The sequence below is a fragment of the Bidens hawaiensis genome, unplaced genomic scaffold (assembly GCF_021521415.1).
Source record: "Bidens hawaiensis isolate Kalapana, Puna unplaced genomic scaffold, B.hawaiensis_p1.1 tig00021323_1, whole genome shotgun sequence".
Classification (NCBI taxonomy): Eukaryota; Viridiplantae; Streptophyta; class Magnoliopsida; order Asterales; family Asteraceae; genus Bidens; species Bidens hawaiensis.
The window spans coordinates 215,166-239,116 of NW_027493294.1; the positions used below are offsets into that span (position 1 = coordinate 215,166).

Here is a 23,951-nt window from a genome sequence, read left to right on the forward strand (position 1 = left end):
TACCCTATCATGTGTCAAAATGTGGCACAGTTAGGCGGTATCAGTTACAGAGATATTATAGAAGTCATCAAGCTTGCTTGTAAGGTACGGTTATAGTTTATCACAATGCAGTTGATTCTCTCTATTCTCTTTTTTCTCTCTTGATGAGACTCATAAACTTTTATTAGCTGTTACAAAATTCGGGTTTTTTTTTCTGCATCAAGAATCTGAAATCCTTAGCCTACAATTTTGTTTCGATAATATGTCTCGAAGCCTTCTAGTTGAAATTAACTTAAGTGCAGACTATCTGCAATAATGAGTTCAACCCTTGATTAAGAGCCTATGAATAGGGCTAAAGAGAGAATGAAATTGATGAAAGAAAAGAAACAACATGAGGCAAATAGATATCAAAAGGCCTCATATGAGCTCCATAAACCCGACGGAGACAAAAATAATATGCAAAAACCTTCAAAAACACATATGTTAGGTATTAAATGTATAGGGGGGTCAATGGTAATTGTTGAATAGTATGAGGGTTATACATGTAAACTTGTAATAGTTCTATTATGTGCTTAAGCGTAGTCGATGAATGGAATGAGTAGCTATTGATATGCGAGTTTATCTCCTTCTTGACTCGTCCAATCTTACTTTAGAGAATCGATTTCGTTTTCAAGCCCATTAATATCATTTTCATTATCCTTTTCTTCATTAGATTCTGGAACCATAGTTTCTTTTGTAAAAATGTGACTAACGTGATCACTAGTGCTCAAAATGTCCTTCAACCCGTCGAATTCACACCTTGCATTGTGTAGGTTGTCCTGTCCACAACCGCTCCTGTATCAGATTTATTTCTTTATTTCTTGACATATAAATTGGAACCTATATTGAAACAAACTTTCTATCTGTTTTTTCTTGATCCACAACAGTTTCCTTCATGATTATCTGTTGACCAACCACTTCCATTTCGATACTTGTAAAATATTAAGAACCATGAAATATGAAGAACAACATAAAATATGAAATATTTTTTCTTGATCCACAACAGACTTTCTATCCATTTTTTCTATTTATACATTTGATACCTAACAACATAAAATATGAAGAACCATGAAATATGATATGGATATAAAAAGCCACTAGCTGAACTGTATTGACATGTTATAAGTTAATTTAGCTATAAGTTAATTTAGCTACAAACTACGGCCTAGAGATTTGCTTATGTAAGAAAAGACATGCAATCAGTAATTGTAACCCTATTTAATTACATATCCACTAGTTTTGTCTAGTGACAAAGGGGTATTACTATCAACCAAAAGGTTATGAGTTTGAATATCATTTTAGACATGTTTAATCTTAATTTTATACAAAAGTTTTTTACACAACCCAAATTATAACCAAGTAAACTCATATAAAATTAAATTGTTTAAACCCAACAAAATACTCCTTGTACTTAAGGCCCAAAAAAATTTTCGCTTTCGTCCTAAATCTTTTTTTTGCTTTCTAGGAGCCGGCCCCACCTTCAACTTGTGGACCACGTCAATTATCATCATAATGTGCTCACACATACCACTAATGCCATCGTATTTGGAAGTAAGCATCTTCATAATTTCATAATTAGAGTACTCACATGAACTTTAGAAGATCCTTTAGATTGTTCCTAAGCTCAGCTCTGCATTCTTTGAATCACGTATGGTGATACAGTCTTGGACCCGACCCAACAAGCACAACAAGTCCAGCAGTCCATAGTATACCAAGATCCGGCCCAAACCCAAGACCCAAATAAACTTGAACGTGGGAAAGCTACAAGTAGTCAAACATGTAGTAGTGGGCAGTTTACCGGTTTTTGTTTTACTTTATTCATGAATGTAGAGTAGGCCATGTTTCCCTTTATTGTTGCTAAAATAAAGTGCACTTAGAATAGGTAATTACTTTTTCCTTTTTCTATATAAGCTTGTATTTGCATTAAAAAAGTTAATGACAAAAGTGTTCCAACAAAACTTGTCTGGTCTTCTTCTTTTTGAGAGTTTAATTTAAGGTTTACTCGAAATGGAATTCTTAATGACATAAGAGGCATTTTGTTCTACCTCTACCATTTCTCATGCTCTACTTTCTTATCTGTGGTGCTTTCAACAATAAGAGCTATGGGAGCTTAAGCCTCGTAATCAAGATTCAACATTCCAATAGTGATTTTAATTAATTGCGTCCCTCCATGTGGTAAAGTTTTCCCCTAACATTTGTTCGATTACAAGGCTAGGAGTTAAAGTGAATGCTAGATTGATACAAGTGAAAGAGTTAGAAATAAACTAAGATTATGGGGTATTATAATTATTTTAGCCAGGTGTAGGTCCCTATAAAAATGGATCCGACAAACGAATGGATTTTGTTCTTGATAAACGATCGAGACGGGTGCGGTATAAACAAACGATCGAATATATAATGTAAATTGACGAAAATATAAAGATAAAATAAAGAGTAAACGATCTCGTAATCGGTACAATAGATTTATAACATTTAACGAACCGATCCACCCCAGGTGAGCTCTCCTTGGGTGGTTGTTTACACACTAGAAAACACACTCCTACAAAGACAACATTAGACATATTTATAGCAAAAACAATAATATTCTGAAAGCCTTTTTCCCTGTTGAAGCTAAACGTGTACATGGAAAACTCGTGTCTCGTATTTGGATTTCCCGCCCACTTTAATTATTAACTTGACCATGATATATTTAACGGGTTTTCTTCTTTTGATATCATAAGTCACATTTTGGTCCTTACAATCACCCCCCTTGACTTGTGATATCAAAACTTTGTCACACCATATATGTCTCGCATCTTCACAAATAACCCGATAATAAACTGAAACCTCTTTGTTTCAATTCAAACCCCCCCCCCCTCAAGGTACGACCCACCTAATTCATTCATGAAGGAATTCCCGCTTCTTTATCCATTCTCTTGGATCTTAAGCAATATAGGTTGAGAATAGCTCGAATATCCATAAACTAATTTTATTTACCATATTCAACAATCAAATGACAAAACTCATTATTTCTTATTGAAATCCAAATCCATATCTAATTTGTTCAACAATCACCACACAAATCCAACTTCTCGAACGCCTTGAAACTAATATAAAATAATTGCAGGTCCTCTAGATGGACCTCACATCCTTACTCGGATCAATCCGTGTTGTTAGTTGGCAGAAATCACTAACAACACTCGGATCTCGGATCTTAGTTTGAAAAACAAAATAAAGAAAGATAGAAAGTTTGATGAGAGAGAAAAGTTCTCTTTATTTCCAAGAGTGTTTTTTCAAATGAGATTTGATGGAGGGTTCGTGGAGAAATGGGTAAACTGGCCCTTTTATGGGGTCCCCTTTCTCCAACTTTTACATTTCGTCCATACAAAATATACGTACTGATACATCGACTATTAGCAAATAGAAAGACATACACAATCCTAATAATAATATAGCATATTAGCCCTACAATCTCCCTCTAGGATTGAGTTTGTCCAGGAACCTTCACCAAGTTCTTTGCTTCGTCTTTATTTCTTGAAATTCAGTACTTGTCTTGATCTAAGAGCTTGAACGAGATTGGATCTTGGACAATTCTTTATTTTTCAATGTTGAAGACTTGAACTTCAATCTTATTTTCTATGAAGGATTGGCAAAAACAAATTTTAGAAACATCAAATGCAGGAGGGTCGACATCTAATTTTATTTTGTTAACTTTCTTGGGCCGACTGGTTTCTTTCATTTGTCTTTCAACTGATCTTTAGACACGACCAGTTCGTTTTTGGGTTCAACCACCAACTGTCACGTTCTCGTTTTCTTTTAAGCGCTTCAGCATCAGCAGCCCAGCCCAGGAGACCTGATCATGATCTACCTGTCTATGTACAACTGCACAAAACTTATAACGAATAAGATTCGTTCACAGACCCTCTTGAGGGTCAAAGAAGAATATTCTTTTTCAAAACATGTCCTTGGTTTGAAATATTTGCAGATTTTATCTTTACACGACAGAGAATCCAAATATGTAAAAACGAAACGAAGTTAGAGCATGCTTATTACCAACTTTATTTTCCAGATTTTCAAACTTTATTTTCAAAACTTCAACGTGTCATAAAAAACTTCAAGAAATTAACATCTCAGTTCGGGTAATCGCGGAATTAGAACCCAAATATCAAGAACACTGTTGAATCAATTGATTTAACCCACTCTGATACCAAGTGTACTATAAAACGGGATCCGACAAACGGGCGGATTTTGTTCTTGATAAACGACCGAGACGGGTACGATATAAACAAATGATCGATCAAGTATCTGAATCCTAAAGAAAAATCATTATTGATAATCCAAGACCATACATATTGATAGACAGAACTGCTATTTATTTGCTGAAGGGGTTGGGGAAAGCTTGAACCCGATTCCTGCAGTGATGAATATGAGCGCAATTGAAATTCCTTGGGAGTTATACATTTGTGTATTCATAAGACCATTCGCTATTTCTTGAAGCTCTATCTCTCCCCTGGATGAACCATATAGCCAAGATCTGTCCTAGTTGTTATGCTTGTACTTTGATAAGCATATTTTCACCTAATACGATTCAGTCGATACAGAGTCTCTCCAAGCATATAATGTAAAGATAAAAATAAGATAAAGGGTAAACGATCTCGTAATCGGTATAAAAGATTTATAAAATTTAATGAACTGATCCCACCCAAGGTGAGTTTCCCTTGGGTTGTTGTTTACACACTAGAAAACACACTCTTACAGAGACAACATGTGTGCACGAAAAAACACACTCTTACACTCTCCAACCATATATTCTAGAAGCTTTTTTTCCCGTTGAAACTAAATGTGTGCATCAAAGCTCTCGTCTCGTATCTAAATTTCCCGCCCACTTTAATTATTAGCTTGACCATGATATATTTAACGGGTTTCGTTCTTTTGATATCGTAAGTCACATTTTTTTGCCTTACAACATGCGTATTTAATCGACTAAAGATAAATTCTATTGTCACACTTAAAGCAATGGACTAGCTTAATGTAGGACCGTCTCTGGAAATCATCAAAAAAAATTTAGTAAAAGGTTTTTTGTTGATTTAAACAATTTAATTCTTAAATGAACTTACTTTTATTATGATTTGGGCAATTGGAATGTATACTTCGGTTATAAGTTTGAAGGTGTTAAAACTTAAAATACAGTTGTTTTAATATACATATATTGGGAAATTAAGTTCAAGTACAAACTAAACAAATGTGTTAAACATACGAATCAAATAGTGCAATTATATATATACAAGTAGTGTAATTATATAAATAGTTGTTTGTATGCACTAATCGTCCACTCTAATATTAAAGCATAATATAAGTTTACATCATAAAGAGTTTCAATAATATTTAGCTCTTCTCAGTTTTAATTATCCCTTAAGACATGATATGACTATCCTACTTTTCTTTCTAAAAACAATCATTCCATTGAAACCTGAAGCATAACAAAGAGAATGAGTCAATTATAATGTCTCTTACGATAATGATAATCAAGAACTTATATAAATAAATGTTATCACTAGAATTATTCTAGATTTAGTTTTTCCTAAGACTAATCAAAATAACTCCTAAGGTTCATACACTCCTTAAAAGTTCTAACTATAAGGTTAAATGGCATTACTGAATACATCATAATGTACAATACCAGGACCCAGAAAGTTAAAGGCTCACGCATGGAAATAAGTACACTTTTCTAATGCATTACATACTAAAATTTTCTATTATTACAATTTGTTGCCTTAAGTATTAACTATAACACTCATAAGTACAAAAGGAAAACGAGTATGTTGATCAGCAACATATGTACAAGAAAATAAATGTATGGTACTGAAATAAGATGTTATTCAACTCACACCACTAAAACCTAAAAGAGGATAATTCTAAGCAAGTATCACTTCCAGCTTTAAGTTCTCTAAGGAGAAGTCTCATTGCAAAAATGTGCCATTAGATTAGGCATAAGCAACAAGACTATCCATAATTCAAAAGAGCAACTGGCTAAAACTGATAGTTGTACAAATGATATTTAAGTCTGCTAATCCTAATATGCCCATTAACACATGATTGGTTGCATCTAGTTCTATATGTTTACCCGAAACTAACAAATAACTAACATTAGTGTTAGTGACAATTTTAAATGCTAAGGTTATTAGAACTATGATAAACTGTCTTCTAAGTACGCTTTTATAATACCTTAAATATTCTGAAGATTAATCAGAATTTAGTATCAATACTTTAAGCTACATTATGACAATTATGAGGTTTGCATAGCCAGCTTAAAGTCACTCTTACCTTAAACTCTCATATTATTTGTTATCAATATCTGGATTGAAACATATAAAATAGAACTAGATGATACTATATATTTTCACAACTTTTGTTATCATGCAAATAAAAAATTTAACAAAAGACAAATGAGAACTATATTCACCCATTAAAACCAAATTTCATGAGAAATCATGACATGGTTGATGAGCGTGATTTTTCATAATCTCATTCTTAATTATTTTAAATCATGTGTTAGATGCCATAAACATTACTTGGCTTAAGAAATAAGTGTGAGTCCACCAGAAGTTGTATTTCACTTACATTTGTGGAACTTATTCAAAAGGAATATTCAGACATAATTCTTTATAATTTAAATTGCTATTTACTTGTATCATATCTGTCTTCTATGGTCCACGGTGTTAAAGAGATCCATTCATATATACTTAATACGATTTCTTCTAAATATGTCCCTAAGTTTGTTATGACATCTGGACGTTAATGAAATCAAATCAAGTCTAACATATATATGACAAAATCCCATGTCACGAACATCATTGAAACTTCTCTTATATTTTTTCTAGAGATATTAAAGATCAGTGGGAGCCTTAAGTGTCTCAATCATAACTTACAAGATTTGCAAGAGGTAGTGGAGTGAAAACTTGATAATATATCAATTACACCTCTTGTACAAGACACTCCTCCATCACAACATTATTCCATCAAAGCTTATCTCTTTTGAATTTACTACTACTCTTACAAAAGTTTCATTGTTGCTTAAACGTGGGTAAATTCAGATTTCTTACTAAATTAATCCTCACCAAAAGAAACTACAACAACTTATATTATTAACTTGTTTCTCTGTTAGAATCTATTGGTCTTTAAATATTAACCCTAAGCATGATAATTTCCTAAGAGTTTCTAAGGTCAGTGGTTGCAGTAAAAGTTCTTATAATGACTTGTTAAAAGTACAAGAGGCGGGGGGAAGAGAGTCATTAAATTTTACTCCAAATCTAACTCCAGTTACACCTCTTGTATACCATACTGCACCAACTCTTACACATTTAGAATACTGAAAATGATAGCAACCTAACTAAGAGTTAATCCATAAAACTGAGACTTTTAAAATTATCCAATAATCAACTTAGGAGGCCATTAAGTTTTAAAACCAACTAACATTGATGATTATGTAACCTCCCTAACTAAAGTTGAAATGAATGTTGGAATGTTTAATAATCCTACCCCTTCTAATTAAACCATTAACATCAATCAATCTTCTATGGAAATAAAGCTAATATTAGCAAATAATTTCATAAGTCAAAATAACTTTTGAGATTTTGTTGAAACACCTAAGGGTGTTCATAACTAAACTAAATCTTAATACAAACGTTAAAGACAATAAGAAGCACGATTGGTTGTTAAAGGTTATATGCAAAAGGGAATAAATCATCAAAGAATCTTATAACCTATATTACAAAAGTTTTCTTTGAGGATCATCATTGTTCAAGTAGCTTATAATGGTTAAAGAGCTATGTTAGAAGAACATTAAAACAACTTTTCCTAACAACTGACTTACATATTTACATGTTCATAAAACAACTTGAAAGTTCTAAACTGAAGGTCAAAGAACACTTTGTCACACCCTCAAAATCCACTAACGGAGTTTTACCGTCAGAGGGTGTGAACTAACAGGATCGGAATCATTATTTATAATCAAACCATAAATAAAGTTTTCAAACCACGAAAACGTTTAAGTGTAAATAAGTGCGGAAGCGTAAAACCTTTAACCAAAAGTTGCGTCACGCAGGACGACTTAAAAACCCAAATAATAATAGTTTAAAACAAGTTTGCGTAAGCAATAACGTTCAAAGTAATGCATGATCCTATACCGCGCGCCCGGCTCGGCTACCTGAGAATAACATACTAAAAGTGTCAACACGGGGTTGGTGAGTTCACAAGTGTATATAAAATAAAGCGTTGCGTTTAGCGTTTTGCGTTTAGCGTTACCAGATAGTGTTAAATCAATTATATATCTATAGGTAGCTAGCCTATAAAGCAAGTATTACTAAGTGTTCGACACCGAAGCTAACTGTTTATCATGTGCCTTGCCACAGGTCTATCCCGACCATGGTAATGTGTTAGCCAAAATTACACCCACTCGACCTCCAGTCGAGCTTAGTGTTGGGTGGGGTTTGTCAATCCCAGTAGTACTACTCAACAGTGATTTGCTATTATCCAATACTAAACGGTTCGATGTGTGAAGGACTTCAGTTGTTTCGTTTGCCACTTAGCCTTTACAAGTGATATATAATCTAATAACAAAATCTAAAAGCGTTTCGGAGTATGTGTTCTCCCCAAGTGAAAAGCGTTTTAAAATAGTTAAAAGGGGAACGTGAAACTCACTGTTTGCGAAGAATTCCAAAAACAAGTCACCCAAGTGATGTGCGTCACAGAAAACCCTCACTAGCGTTCTAAAACAACAAGGAGATTTTCTAAGTGTTGGAACTATTATCGAGTCTCTAGACTCGGCACATAATTCCTATGCATAAATTATGTTTCGTGTTTCGTTTGTGAATTGTGTGTGTCTCAACAAACACATTTGTGATACGTTACATGTGTGAACAATTATTTACGTGTCAAGAATTAATAGTGTACATTTGTAGCAATTATTCCCCGCATGGGCAATTTGGTCAAAACATAACAATTATCTAGCAATTAGCACGTTTCATGTATTTTCACAAAGTTCAGCAGCTAGTTTCATCAAGACAGAATTCTACTTGAAAGATTACTCTATTCAACAGGTCATAGCATCTCAATTAATTCACCAAAAATCGTCACAAAAGCATACATGAATTAGGTTTCCAGAACATATTTTATTGTATTTTTATTCGTCATAGATTTCTCACAATGATCAAAACATTACAGCAAACTCACAGCAGTCAAAATCATGCGCAACAGAATTTTATTTGTTATTCCCATTAAATAGAAAATCCAACTAATGCAATACCAATTGGGTTAGGTTCTTAACTCAACATGTTAACTTCCAGAAGTGGAACCAATCCATTTGGTCTTGTAGTTCATGAGATATGTTAGTTACAAAACAGCCTAACAGCAGGTCTCACAATTCAGATTTGCACTTCAGTTTTGTAAAATAATAAAAGTTAACCTTTACTTGTCGAAAAATTACAAACTTGGACTTTATAGAAACTAGACTCAACATAGTACCCTTTAGTGTTAACAACCTCAACCAATTTCCACATTAACATTTAGTAACAGTTGTCTAAACATAATTTACAATCTGTCCAGTACCATTTTTGACCTTTAATCACATTTAAATCGTTTGACCAACCAAAACACCTCCAAATTAGGCGTGGTTGGACTTTCTGAAAACTAGACTCAGAGTACTACCTTGTAGACTCATAAATAGCTCAGTTTTCTTTTATATTTAACAAGTTACATGCCGTTCAAGTTTAACAATCTCTGCTGTCAAAACTCAGCAAGCACAAACAATCGTCTAACATGCATCCTAAGCATACGACATATCTACAAACATGTAATAAACATAATTATCCATCAAAATCAGTAGTAACCCTCTAGGGTTTGCAAACAATCAATGATTTAACAATCTTTCACCATTCAAAATCACATATGATCATCAATATCATTAACCAACACATAATCAATCATCCTCTAATCAAAATCAAGCATATAAACACTTAATACATAATTTACAAAGTTAGGGTTTCATGTTTATACCTTAAAAACGCAGAAACAACCAAGAGAAACGTGAGAGGTGCTTAGAAACGAGTGTGGGATGCTCCGATTATGAAGAATAAGATCAAAACGGGTGTGATATGTGTATGTGTGTGGCTGCCGATCGCAAAGAGAGGAGAGGGGGGGCTGCCGATCGGATGTGAGGGAGAGAAAGAGATTAGGGTTTATTATAATTATTAAATAATAACATATTACACATAGGTCCCTCAACTTTTAAATATTACTTTTCTAGCTTAAATTAACTTGTTTGCATCTTGAGTTAGTGTTCTAACCAATATTATCACATAACACATAATTATCACATAATTATTGTTTTGTTGTTTTTCGTTTATTCACCAATGGTTTGCGTCAACTGTTTGCGTTTCGGTACAATCCCGAAAGACTACACATGTAGTAATTGTCAAGCGTCATTTAAACCCTTAGTTTAAATGTAATGAGATGTGCGTTAGAGATCAAGTGATCTTAAGTTTGATTTGACGGAGTTTGAGTTAACGGAGTTAACCTGAAATTGACGAGTGTCACACACTTAGTATGTAAGTCAATAATATCCATGTATGGGTTAATGCAGACATCATAATGTGATGAAATCTTTATACAACTATTTTTTATCAAAAACCAAGTGGACTAATATACCTAACTCAAGATGAGTGGGAGCAACTAAAAACAAACGTGTTCTTATATAGATGACATTCTTCTGACAAGTATATGTTACATAAGTCAAAACATTATTCGTACATACTTTGATATGATAGACCTTAGAGATATCTCTTACATAATAGATATCATAACATTCTAAGATAGACCCATAGAGACGTTAGTTTTGTTGTATAAGTTCTACCTTAAATGGGTCCTTAAACATGTAACAAACAATATTGCTCTATTTAGAGGATAATAGGATCATTGAGATTATTATCTTATGCTTCATTAAGTAGAAGCCTTGTGTAAGTTCAAGTCTATACTCGTTCAGATATTATTCAAAATTGCAACACACTAGATATGTCTAGATTAATGTGAAGCATCTAAAAGAGTACTAAAATATCCTTAAAAGAAACGAAAGACTATAACTTAAAAGAAGAAGTGAAAATTCAAACCGGTAGATTAGTCTAAACTTTGTTATATTCAAAGATAACATAATGTAATTTTCGGGATATATTCTTATGTCAGCAGAAAAATCTATCTCATGGAGGAGTCATAATGAACTGATAACAACAATCTAAGTTATAATGACATAATATGTTGATTAATCACGACGCAATTAGCAATAAATGTTGTTAAAATTTATCAGTGGACTCATAAGTTTTATTAAACTCCATATAAATTATATTGAAGACTAATTGTGATAAAGTCAGCTACCATGTTTTCTCAAACAATTCGAGAGGTGTTGCATTAAATTTCGATATGAAACAAATTAATCGTTTATGAAGAATCAAAATTTTCGTATTGAATACATTCATGATATGCTTAAGGATCCGATAACTAAAAGTCTCACCCATAAATATTATGAAAGCGCTTATAATAATGACGGGTTATTGATTACTACGAGCAACTGCATATCATACTATGAATGATTAATTATTAAATTTCCTCATCAGTTTTGATTTTGTACGTCTCTTAATATGTTCTGCATGCATAATGACATATAGACGAAATAATATACAAATCAAACGTTCTAAAGGGCTTACTTGGAAATTTTGATCATTACTACTTTGGTTTCAAATAAGGACTGCAGTATGATTAATTGGGGTCTTAGCTGATGTTCAATTCAATGACTGTATTTCTCTACTCCAGTTTAAGTTTAAAGCTAAAATGAGTGTTAACTCCTAATCAGGCTTATCTAATACTCATAATAAATGATTACTCGGCCAAGTGGGAGAATGTAAGATTAAATATATAATTATATATATTTATATATGGTCATTATAATCATTTATATTATAATAGATCAAAATATTAATTATACCTTATTATATATTGGTTTGGTAATTGTTGATGGGCCATGTTACCTATAATTAACTAATAAAGGGTTTCCCCTTGGGTGTATATAAAGAGAGATAAATTTTAATATCATAACCTAATCTCACACATATAACAATTTAGTGTGTCTCCTCTCTCCTAAATCGGGTTCCTCTTAAGAACCCTAACACCATCCTTAACTATACATCCTAAAGGGGAACTCGATCAAGATGACAAACATGTCGACTACATCATACTATGTTGCAGTTACTACTATCCATGTTGTAACAGGTTCATAGGCTTCTTTTTATTCATGTTTTCTATTACTTACATGAAAAACTGATCAACATCAATACCATGCGTTCACTCGGCCTAACACTATCTATGCAGTTCAACAAGTTTGCTTGTTAGGCATGCCCCTATGAGAGCCTCACTCCACAAACAAATACCACAATATCTCAAGGGCACTCTAGATTTTATATATATGTCCTCCATATCACTTCCCCCGCGGTTAACAAAGCTTGCGGCATACTCAAATCTCAATTGGAAGGGATATCCCGACTCATGACGCTCCACACAATATTTCGCAATATACCTATAAGAAAACCTGATGCAACACCAATGCACAAAACATGTGGAAATTGATATTCATACACTTCTTAAAAAAATGTGCATTGGTTATGTACAAGTTATACATGTCGTTGTCGCTAACCAGTTTGCTGCTATTTTTACAAAGGGTCTTCCATGACAACTGTTTGCACTAATCTAGGGATGAGTAAATATTACCGGATACTGGTACCATATTGGTACCGAACCGGCTACTTTTAGTAGCCGCTTTTTAAGGTTTCGGGATTGGTATGGTACCAATATTTGTTCCAACTTTTTGTCTCCAGTACCGTACCAGGTATATTCGGTACCGGTTCTCGTTTTGCCGATTTTTGGTTTTGGTATTTTCAGTACTGTTACCAAGCTCATCCCTGCATCCTTCAAATCGTCAATGCACTTGAAAACTTTATGCTTCAACTGCATGTAATATTATATTACATATATTCAGTATATGTTTTTCAATATTACTAATTCATTTTGTATGTATTGGGGTTGTCATAACATGTCGGACACGACACGATAAGACATGATGACTTGTTGTGCTAAACACGAACACAGCATGATAAGTAATCGTGTCATTTTTTTCAAACACGAACACGAACCAGTGTAGCAACACTGTTAAGGAACCTGTTTAAAAACACAATGAATAATACATGTGTAATGAAACCCAAATTTTCAAAATGAGCATAAAAGTCTTAATTAGTAGATGATTCATAACATATTTGAAAAAAAAACTACAAATTCATAGCTAACTAGAAACAAAAGATGATAAATACTATGGCATACTTCAAACAAAAAACCATTGAAGCAAATCATAACATACATAAAAGATATAATATCGGGTTCTGACGTGCATTAGTGAAATGTCTTTTGTAAGTATGACTTTAGGTTTAAGACTTTAGGAGTGTCTATATATTTAGTTTTTTAGAATAAAAATCTACACAGGTTACTAATAGGTTAACATGTCTTTAACCTGTTAGGACACGAATTTAAACATGTTTTAAACAAGTCGGCATGTTTAAGACACGAAACCTGTTAAGCTCAAACTCAAACCTGTTAAAATTCGTGTCGTGTTAACAAGTTCGTGTTATAAATTGACATCCCTAGTATTTATCTCTCTCTAGTTTAGCTTTATCTCAGTTTGAAAATCGATTGTATGTGTATCCCCTTTATGATTAGTGAAAGGTTCGATTTTTCTCCGATACCTTACACAATAAAATACAAATAATTAGCAAAATTGTCAAGCCTAGGTTCTCAATTATTCTGGAAGCATGCATGCATGCATATACACATTCACTTAAAAAGTATATTTCATTCAACATGTAAGAAAAAGAACGGTGACATCTTGCACCAAACTGTAATAACTTGCCAGCCAAACAGAGTTCACCCAATGACATTTGAGTAGTCAGGTCATATATTGATGATAGTTATAGTTATTTGATCAAGGAATGACATTCAATTAATTGGATATAGAAATCCGCCACCTTAATTACAGTGTAAGGTTACAATTTAACTTCCAAATTTACATACTAGAAAGTATGAAAATGTGGTAATGAATTATATAGTATATCATATTATTGTATTGACTACTGTATGTTTGAAGCCGCCTTCGTTTCAAAGTTGATAACAAAATGTCAACGTGGGCAACTTCTTGAATATTGACTATTGTATATTTGTCAACTCCTTCAAAATGTCAAAGTAGATAACGAAAGTGACCCCTAATTAGTAGCAAAAGGTAGCCTATAACAATCGTCATCATTAGCCAAATTACATGAACAATGATGATATTTTCCATATTCCTTGTTTCTTTTGGTGCAATATGTACTTGCATCATGGCAGCAGACACCATACTCATGAATCAAACCATTAGGGATGGCCAAACCATTGTTTCACCCCAAGAAACATTCGAGCTCGGGTTCTTTAGCCCCAGAAACACCTCCAACCGATATGTTGGCATATGGTACAAACGGCTAGCGACTGGCATCGTTTGGGTTGCCAATCAAGACAGTCCTATCGAAAACAAATCCGGTGTGTTAACCCTTGATCAGTCTGGAGTTTTGGTGATTCGTGATTCCGCCACTAGTATAACTATTTGGACATCAAGTTCATCTAGAACCGCTAGAAATCCTGTGGCTCGATTGTTAGAAAGTGGAAATCTTATGGTTATGGACCGTGAAGAAGGACAAGAAAATTACATTTGGCAGAGTTTTGATCATCCTGGAGATACAGCTCTACCAGGATCAAGATTTGGGAGGGATTTGAAAAGGGGGATAACTACGAATTATACGTCGTGGAAGGGTGATGATGATCCGTCTCAAGGTTCGTTTGTGATTTATATGGATTTCAATGGATTCCCACAAATATTTAAAAAAAATAGAGATGTGATCCACTCCAGATTGGGTTCATGGAATGGAATTACGTATACGGGTGCCATTAATAACGAACCAACTGGAATTTACGTAGACACGCATGTTTCAAACGAAAGAGAGACTTACATTGAATTCAATCTGATAAATAGTTCGGTTCTTAGTATGATGAGGTTAAATCCTATTGGAAACATGGGCAGGTATAATTGGATCAACCGAACGCAAGGATGGTTTCTCTATGCCGACAGTGAAACAGATAGTTGTGACAGATATGCATTGTGCGGTGTTCATGGCAGTTGTGACATTACACAATCAACAATATGTGGATGTCTAAAAGGCTTTGAACCAAAAAGTAAGGATCAATGGGAAATATCGGACTGGACTAACGGTTGTCAAAGGGAAGTGCCATTAGATTGTGGTGCTGGAGAAGGGTTTCGAAGGTATCCGTTCATGAAGTTGCCAGACACTAGGCAATCTTGGTTTGACACGAATATGACCCTCGCACAATGTAAGGTGAAGTGTAAAAATGAGTGTAATTGTACAGCTTATGCAACTTTGGACATCAAATATGACATTGGTTGCTTGTTATGGTATGGTGAACTCATCGATATGCGCACACTTCCTAACAACGGACAGGACATATACATAAAAATTGCTGCTTCAGAACTAGGTAAAATTAATTTTATTTAGTTGAGCTCTCAAAATCTCAAATACATATGTTCTAATCATGCGGTTTTTTATTGTATACAGAGAAAGATAAGACATCAAGAGGCAATAGCAAATTGATGATAGTTGTTATCCCTGTGCTTCTAGGTGCAACCATTCTGCTTGCAATGTGCATTATAATCATCAGATACAGAAGGCGAAAGCTACAAGGTCATCATATCATCATCATCATCATCGTACTCAGTATATCCCACCAATAGCAATGCTATGGTAGGGTCTGAGGAGGGTAAGATGTAGACAGCCTTACCTCAATCCCTGGATAGAGAGGCTGCTTCCGGTGAGACCCCCGGCTCGATAGTAGTTTTGCATCAAGCCTTGGACATAAGGCACATAGCACTCAATCATCGGGACACCGGCTGATCGGTGCATGTGCCCTTGTCTTTCGGCTATCAACGCCACCACATAATGCCTGATTAACCTTCCGCCACTTTTAACGTTATTTTCACGAGATTAGTAAAATAACGTCAAAATTAGTGCAATTTTACTTTTGCCACTTTTAACGCCACCACATGATGCCTGATTAACCTTCCGCCACTTTTAACGTTATTTTCACGTTATTTTCACGAAAGCTACAAGGTAATAACTATATTAATTTGCTTAACATTCTTTTGAGCCAGAAGTTAGTATAAACTAGTAACCTGGACTATTGTACCACCACAAATTACTTGTTTCACTTATGAGAATGTACTTAACATCCAACTATGGCTCTTTTGCTCTTGTTTTTTTAGAAAGGCATGGTCCAATTACTCGACAAGATGTCGTAGACCTACCTTTTTTTAGTTTATCGACATTAGTTGCTGCAACAAATAACTTTTCAGATAGTAACAAGCTCGGTCAGGGTGGCTTTGGACCAGTTTACAAGGTATTATTCAATCTTGAAACAAAATTTTGGCATTAGTTTATATTGCTCTGATTAAATCATCTGAAGAAACCTATCTCTTAAGGGAAGTTTGAAAGATGGACGAGAAGTTGCAGTGAAGCGTCTTTCCACGAGCTCCTCACAAGGAGTCGAAGTGTTTAGAAACGAAGTTATATTCATTTCCAGGCTTCAACATCGAAATCTTGTCAAGATTCTTGGATATTGTTTCAAAGGTCAAGAAAAGATGTTGGTTTATGAGTACATGCCTAACAAAGGCCTTGACCAGCTTCTGTTTCGTAAGTTCTTTTTTCAGTTACTAATATAATGTTTTCCCTTTGTAGTCCTGTTTTGTAATTTTAAAATCAAGCTCTTTTTCAGACGAACCCAAAAGCAAAACACTTGACTGGTCGATGCGGTTCCATATTATTGATGGGATCGCTCGAGGTTTACTCTATCTTCATCAAGATTCTCGTCTACAGATTATCCACCCTGCCAACATTTTGCTTGATCGTGACTTGAACCCAAAGATTTCAGATTTTGGCCTTGCAAGAAGCTTTGGAGGATATGAAACCCAAACAAAGACTAAAAGAGTGGTTGGGACATAGTAGGAATTCATTATAATTGTTACAACTATGTTTCATACTCGTTAACTTAGTATTATGTTCTTGATTGATAACATGAACAACACTTTGGTGCAGTGGATACATGTCCCCAGAATATGCAGGAAAGGGAATTTTCTCAGTAAAATCAGATGTATTCAGCTTCGGTGTTTTGACGCTAGAGATCGTAAGTGGGATCCAAAGTAGATACAGTGTTCTTGAAAAAGTAAGTCGATACTTCAACGTAGAGTGTTAAATTAACTATGTTATAAATGTGACATATATTTTGTAATTGTTCTTTTAGGCATGGAATCACTACAAAGAAGGAAAACTTTCGGAATTTGCTGACTCGTCTTTAATCGAACTAGACCATACATTTGAAGTGTTACGTTCGATCCAGGTGGGCTTACTATGTGTTCAAAACAACCCTGAAGACAGACCAAACATGTCTACTGTGATTATGATGTTGAGTAGCGACGGTCAATTACCAGAACCGAAACATCCTGGTTTTTACACAGAAAGTAGTTGTGCAAGCTCGAGCAGCATAGAAGCACAAAACTCATACAACAACGTTACAGTCACACTTATGACAGCTAGATGAGTGGTCTTCCCAAATATTTCCCACGAAAATACATGAATAATATATTTTGGTTCAGTTCAAATTTTCACTTGTTCATGGTTGTTTGGGTTACCTTATTTCTCGAGTGTCCACTCTTCATACACTGCAGCCTTCCTTACACGTCATGGATCCGTGTACTTTAGTTTTACCCTGTCATGTGTCAACATGTGGCACGGTTAGGTAGTATCAGTTCTAGAGAGAATCTAGTGTTATTATTAACTTGTCATCTATGTATTAATTTATTTATTTTTTCAATATTCATTGTCATCTCTCGCTACACAAAATAGTAAGATATTAGTATGATAAAATGTAAGATATGTTGTGAAAGTTAAGTGTTTAAAGAGCTACATATGTGCCTAAAAAGAAACTAAACAAGTGAATTAAACTAACTAAAACTAAATTGCAATAAAATATGAAATTTCTTTAAACAAGCTAATACTCTTTTTGTTGAACTGTATGATTGAATCCCATATCAAAGCCGTACGGAATCATACGATAAAACAATCCTAAGTTCATCACGAGAAATTCTGTAATTTGAAAGTTGAGATTTGTAATAATATTGCAGGATATAAATGTAACTTGTATAAATGTTTGTATTTTTGAAGCAGGAATTACAAAATTATGAGTATTGTATTTTAGGAAAAAAAAAAAAAAATGGATTGTCCGTTAGTAATCAATCAGTACACAAAACTCTAGTTGGAGAAAGGTCCCTTGGTGAACTCTCGGCAAATGGTCAAACTCGATCGGGAACTGTTGGAGAATTTTGAATCCAGTGTAGGCGAGTCAAGCCCAACCGGTTCAGTATTGGAGAGTTTGAAGTCAATAACACTTGATCTAATAATAAAATAATAGTCTAAAGTCTAAACGAGTTTAATTTATCTACTAATGTTTATTAGATAACGATAGTGTATTTGAAGTCGAGTAAAACTAGGAGTTACTAGAAATACTCGGTTATGTAATCAGTTTTTTGAGTGAGATTTTCTTATTAATAAAAGTATTTTGCAAGTTTGGCAATCACGTGTTTTATTTAATAGATTACCGATTCATTCTTGAATTGGTATCATAGCCTGAAGTTCTGATCAAGACCTGCTGCTGTGGAGATTCAACAGAGCAGACGTCTGAAGATGGGTCTGGAGAGCTACTATAACATGACTAGGTCACGTACTGGATAAAGAGCCTTTAAAATGTAGTGGAATCAAGATTGTATTATTATTGATTATGATTTTTTTGGTGCATCATCAATATTACAATGCAAATATAAATACAAGAAAAGGAATCTTATAAAAGGAAATAACAATATAAATGGCTTATAATCAGTGAGGTCAAAGGAGTAATCGTGGGGTCCAAAAGAGTGAATTTTGGGAGAAAATTAATGAAGAATATTTTCATCTCAATATTCCCCCTCAAGTTGGAGCATGTAAGTTTCGAGTGCCCAACTTGTCAAGAAGAAATTTAAGGTGTTGAGATCCCAAGCCTTTGGGAAAAATATCCGCAATTTGCATTTTGGTGTCAATGTAGTGAGGTTTGATTTCTTGACTGTCTACTCTTTCTCGTACAAAGTAGCAATCCATCTCTACATGTTTGGTACGTTCGTGGAAGACCGGATTATTGGCAATGTGGCGGGCCGCTTGGTTATCACAAAAAAGAGGAGTCGGTTTGGTCAAAAACACTCCAAAGTCCTTCAAAAGCCAACGAACCCATAGGATCTCGCTTACTATAGAGGCCATTGACCGATATTCTGCCTCGGCCGAAGAGCGAGAAACAACAGACTGTTTCTTTGTTTTCCAAGAGATCGGTGCTCCTAACAAAAGCAAATAGCCAGTTCGAGATTTACGCGTGTACGGACATCCAAGCCAATCTGAATCACAATAAGTTGTGAGATTGCACCCTCCTTCTCGAGGGAGAAGAACTCCTTGCCCGGGTGTGGCTTTTAGGTAACGTATCACTCGATGAGCCGCTTCTAAATGGGGTTTTCTTGGATCAGCCACAAACTGGCTTAGGATGTTAACCGAGTAAGCGATGTCGGGTCGAGTGGCTTGTAAATAAAGTAATCTTCCTACCAATCGACGAAATTGTCCGGCATCAACTTTTGGTTCACTTTCACTTTTGTTAAGTTTAAGGTTTTGTTCAAACGGGAAAGAACTTGGCCTACACCCTTGTAAACCACTATCTTCAAGAATGTCTAGAATATACTTTCGTTGACTCAAAACAAGCCCTTCGGTGGTACTGGCAACTTCTATACCAAGAAAATACTTGAGATTTCCAAGATCTTTTATGCTAAAAAGATTGTCAAGCTTGTTTTTGGTGTCTTGTATCTTGTCTTCGTTGTTGCCCACGATAACCACATCATCTACATAGATAAGTCCCGCAACAAAGATTTCCCCATGCCGATAGATGAAGAGGGAGTGGTCTGCCTTTGATTGAATATAGCCGAAACTAAGAAGAGCATTGGTGAATTTTTGGTACCAATTCCGTGAGGCTTGTTTAAGCCCATAAAGCGATTTTCGTAATCGGCAAACTCGTGTTTCTCCCTCTTTAGAAAAACCTTGAGGAATCTTCATGTACACCTCTTCATTTAAATCACCATGTAAAAAGACATTGTTCACATCGAGTTGGTGGATGAACCAATCCTTCTTTACTACTATGGCTAAAATGATTCTAACCGTGACTAGCTTCGCGACTGGAGCAAACGTGTCATGATAGTCAACTCCTGCCATTTGGTTGAAGCCCTTGGCGACGAGTCGTTCTTTGTATCGTTCGACCTCACCGTTTGGTTTGTATTTTACTTTACATACCCACTTGGAATCAATGGCTCGTTTTCCCCCCGATAGTTTTTCGAGGGTCCACGTTCCATTTTCTTCGAGAGCTTTAATTTCTCTTTTCATTTCCTCCTTCCATTTCTCATTTTGATAGCCTGATGAAAGAATTTTGGCTCATCGATCGAGTCGATGGCCGCTAAGAAAGCCTTATGAGTGTTAGAAAACTTTTTGTATGAGACAAAATTGGCCAAGGGATATACCGTTGAGGACTCTTGAGTTGGTGCGGTTTGAGCATGGTCTACCGAAGGGGGGAGGCGAACAACAAAATCTTCGAACCGATTTGGTTGCGTTTTGACTCGTTTTGCACGAGTGAATTGTTCTTGGCTTGTAACAGATTGTTCAATTGTTGAAGTAGTGTTGCTCTCATCAACTAGGTTTGAAGGTTCGGTTATTGGGTCTGGCCCAAATAGTTCAGCTTGTTCTTTGTTTGTGCTAGATTCAACACTTGGACCAAGATCAGGCCCGCAAACCTCATTTGAATCAGGTGGGCCAGAATGATTGCTTTCAAGGCTTTCTTCAAGTGATGGTGCTAGTTGTTCATTGTTTGGGCTTTGTTCAAGCCCAACCGAATTGTTTTGATCAGGTGCTCTTTCATCTTCGTAATGGGTTTTATCAAGAATGGGATCAAATAAATCATCTTCTATTTGGCCACTGTTGATTTTGTCAAAAGGGAAATTACTTTCATGGAACTTCACATGTCTTGAAATAATGATTTTCTTGTTTTGAATGTCATATATTTTATAACCTTTGGTCCCTGGCGGGTAACCCAAAAAAACACCCGGCCTTCCCCTTTCTTCAAATTTACCGCCTTTGGTCTCGTTGCTACTATAATAAATCAAACAACCGAAGGTTCTCATGAAGTTGTAATTGGCTTTTTGATTAAAAAGGATTTCATAAGGGGTTTTGTTGTCAATTGCCGTGGAAGGCAATAGGTTAATGATGTATGTGGCAGTTAAGACACACTCGCCCCAAAAAAGTTAGGCAAGTTGGCTTCAAATCTTAATGCTCGAGCGGTTTCGATTATGTGTCTATGTTTTTGTTCCACAACCCCGTTTTGTTGTGGGGTGTGTGGACAATTGGTTTCAAGAAGAATTCCTTGTTCACTATAAAATTTTAGCATTTCGTTGGATATAAACTCCCCACCATTGTCACACCTAATTCTTTTTACCAATTTTCCAAATTGGGTGTGAACCATTTTGTGAAAGTTTATCAACAACTGGCTTGCTTGATGTTTGAATTTTAGTAAAAACACCCAAACGGACTGATTAAAATCATCAATGATGGTTAAAAAATACCTTGCCCCCGAATAGGAAGGGAACCGATATTCTCCCCAAATGTCACAGTGTAAAAGTTCAAAGCAACTACTAGTCTTGATGCCACCAATGGGAAAGAGCTATTTTGTGTGTTTTGCTCTTGAACAAGAGTCACAAGTTTTATTAAAAGATGTACTACTAAGGAAATCAATTTGAGATAACCTTTCACCGAAAGCGTGTCCTAATCTTTTGTGCCAAGTGTCAATAGTTGTCATCATGGCTCTTCTTTCTTTACCAATCATCCGCATACGGTATAGACCACTTTTGCATTTACCCGCACCAATCAAGCTCCTCGTGTGAAGTTTCTGCATAATACAAAAAATCTGGAAAAAAGGTTATTGCTGACTGAAGGTCATTACTCAAACGACTAACTGATAATAGATTGCAAGTGAATTTAGGAACGTGTAGAACGTTTTTTATTTCCGTCCCTCCTGGTAATACACATTCTCCTCTTCCTTCAACGGGTATGGCGTTCCCGTTAGGAATCACCACCGAGGGTTCAAATCGGTTTTTGGTTCTGTTTTGGAGGATCTCGGCTTTATATGTGATATGCTCGGTTGATCCCGAATCTATCACCCATTCATCACGTTCGCCGTATCTTTCTGCCATGGCAATGTTTTATGATGGTTGTGGCAAGCCTAATGGTTGCTAGGGTTTTGTTGATGGAGCAGTTTGTGATCCTGCTGTGATACCATTTAAAATGTAGTGGAATCAAGATTGTATTATTATTGATTATGATTTTTTTGGTGCATCATCAATATTACAATGCAACTATAAATACAAGAAAAGGAATCTTATAAAAGGAAATAACAATATAAATGGCTTGTAATCAGTGAGGTCAAAGGAGTAAATCGTGGGGTCCAAAAGAGTGAATTTGGGAGAAAATTAATGAAGAATATTTTCATCTCAATAGAAAACACCAAAATCGTTTTATTGGAGGTACGTTCGAAAAAGAAGGAAGGCGAACATGGTTGAATTGAGTTCTAGTTCTGCACATCTGGTACAACAAAGAATGGTGCAACACCATTTCTTTAATGCCCAATGTTGAACTCGATTAACTACACGGTATGGTCAATGAAGATGAAGGCCATATTCAGTGTACATTACATGGTGTTGGGATGCGATCGATCCCGGATCGCAAGATGCCAAAAAAACAGTTTGGTTATAGCTCGTTTATTTCAAGCCATTCCTGAAGATCAGGTTTTGCAAGTCGGGGACAAGGCTACCACGAAGGAGATGTGGGTAAAACTCGTCACATTGGTGATGAACGAGTAAGTGAGGCTAGGTTACAAACCCTAACTCAAGAACTTGACAACATGAGAATGAAGGAGATGGAAACTATTGATGAATACAGAATACTCAAAAGGGTTTTGCATCTAAGTCCACATCCCTGGGAGAAGTCGTGGATGAGACGAAGTTAGTTAAGAAGTTTTTAACAAGCCTTACCCGAAGGTTCATCCACATCATTGCCTCAATTGAAAACACAGTTAATTTAAAGGAAGTTGGCTATGAAAATGTTGTTGGTAGGTTAAAGTCATACGAGGAACAGATCGGGAATGAAGATATACACTGTGACAATCAAGGTAAGCTCGTATTCAATAACTCTGATTCCTACAACAATGGGGGTCGAGGTCATGTAAATTATGTTCAAAAGGGTATGTTCAACAGTCGGGGATTGATTTTGATGAAGTCTTTGCCCCGGTCGCTCGTAGTGGGACCAATCGCTTGCTAATTTACCTTGCAACAGCAAACGAATGGGAAATCCACCACTTGGATGTGAAAACCACCTTCTTGCATGGTGCTCTAAAAGAAGACATTTATGTTAATCTACCAGAGGGGTTCGAATAATGAGGCCAATAGCATAAGGTTTATAAATTGTCTAAGGCATTGTACGGGCTTAGACAGGCGCCAAGAGCATGGAACACCAAGCTAATCTAATCTTAAAAGAGATTAAGTTTATTTTGTGCTCAAAAAATTAGTCGGTCTACCGAAAAACGGGTGGTAAACATTAATTAATTGTAAG

General features: G+C 35.3%; 1 protein-coding gene and 1 pseudogene across 1 annotated transcript; both read left to right on the plus strand.

Annotated features, from left to right (window-relative positions):
- The first annotated feature begins 14,459 nt into the window (after positions 1-14,459).
- LOC143563135 (G-type lectin S-receptor-like serine/threonine-protein kinase At4g27290 pseudogene) lies at positions 14,460-15,683 on the plus strand (annotated as a pseudogene).
- Positions 15,684-16,767: 1,084 nt separating this feature from the next.
- LOC143563120 (G-type lectin S-receptor-like serine/threonine-protein kinase SD1-1) lies at positions 16,768-17,998 on the plus strand. The gene is made up of 4 exons (XM_077050738.1): positions 16,768-16,874; positions 16,957-17,182; positions 17,277-17,403; positions 17,482-17,998. The coding sequence occupies exons 1-4, from the start codon at positions 16,823-16,825 to the stop codon at positions 17,776-17,778; spliced, it is 702 nt and encodes a 233-aa protein (XP_076906853.1). The 5' UTR covers positions 16,768-16,822; the 3' UTR covers positions 17,779-17,998.
- Positions 17,999-23,951: the final 5,953 nt, after the last annotated feature.

Excerpts from the sequence above, each read along its gene's own strand:
- LOC143563120 (XM_077050738.1), top strand. The coding sequence starts at position 16,823 with ATGTTGGTTTATGAGTACATGCCTAACAAAGGCCTTGACCAGCTTCTG. Across the intron at positions 17,183-17,276 it reads AAAAGAGTGGTTGGGACATA|TGGATACATGTCCCCAGAAT; the intron begins GTAGGAATTCAT and ends ACTTTGGTGCAG. Across the intron at positions 17,404-17,481 it reads GATACAGTGTTCTTGAAAAA|GCATGGAATCACTACAAAGA; the intron begins GTAAGTCGATAC and ends TTGTTCTTTTAG.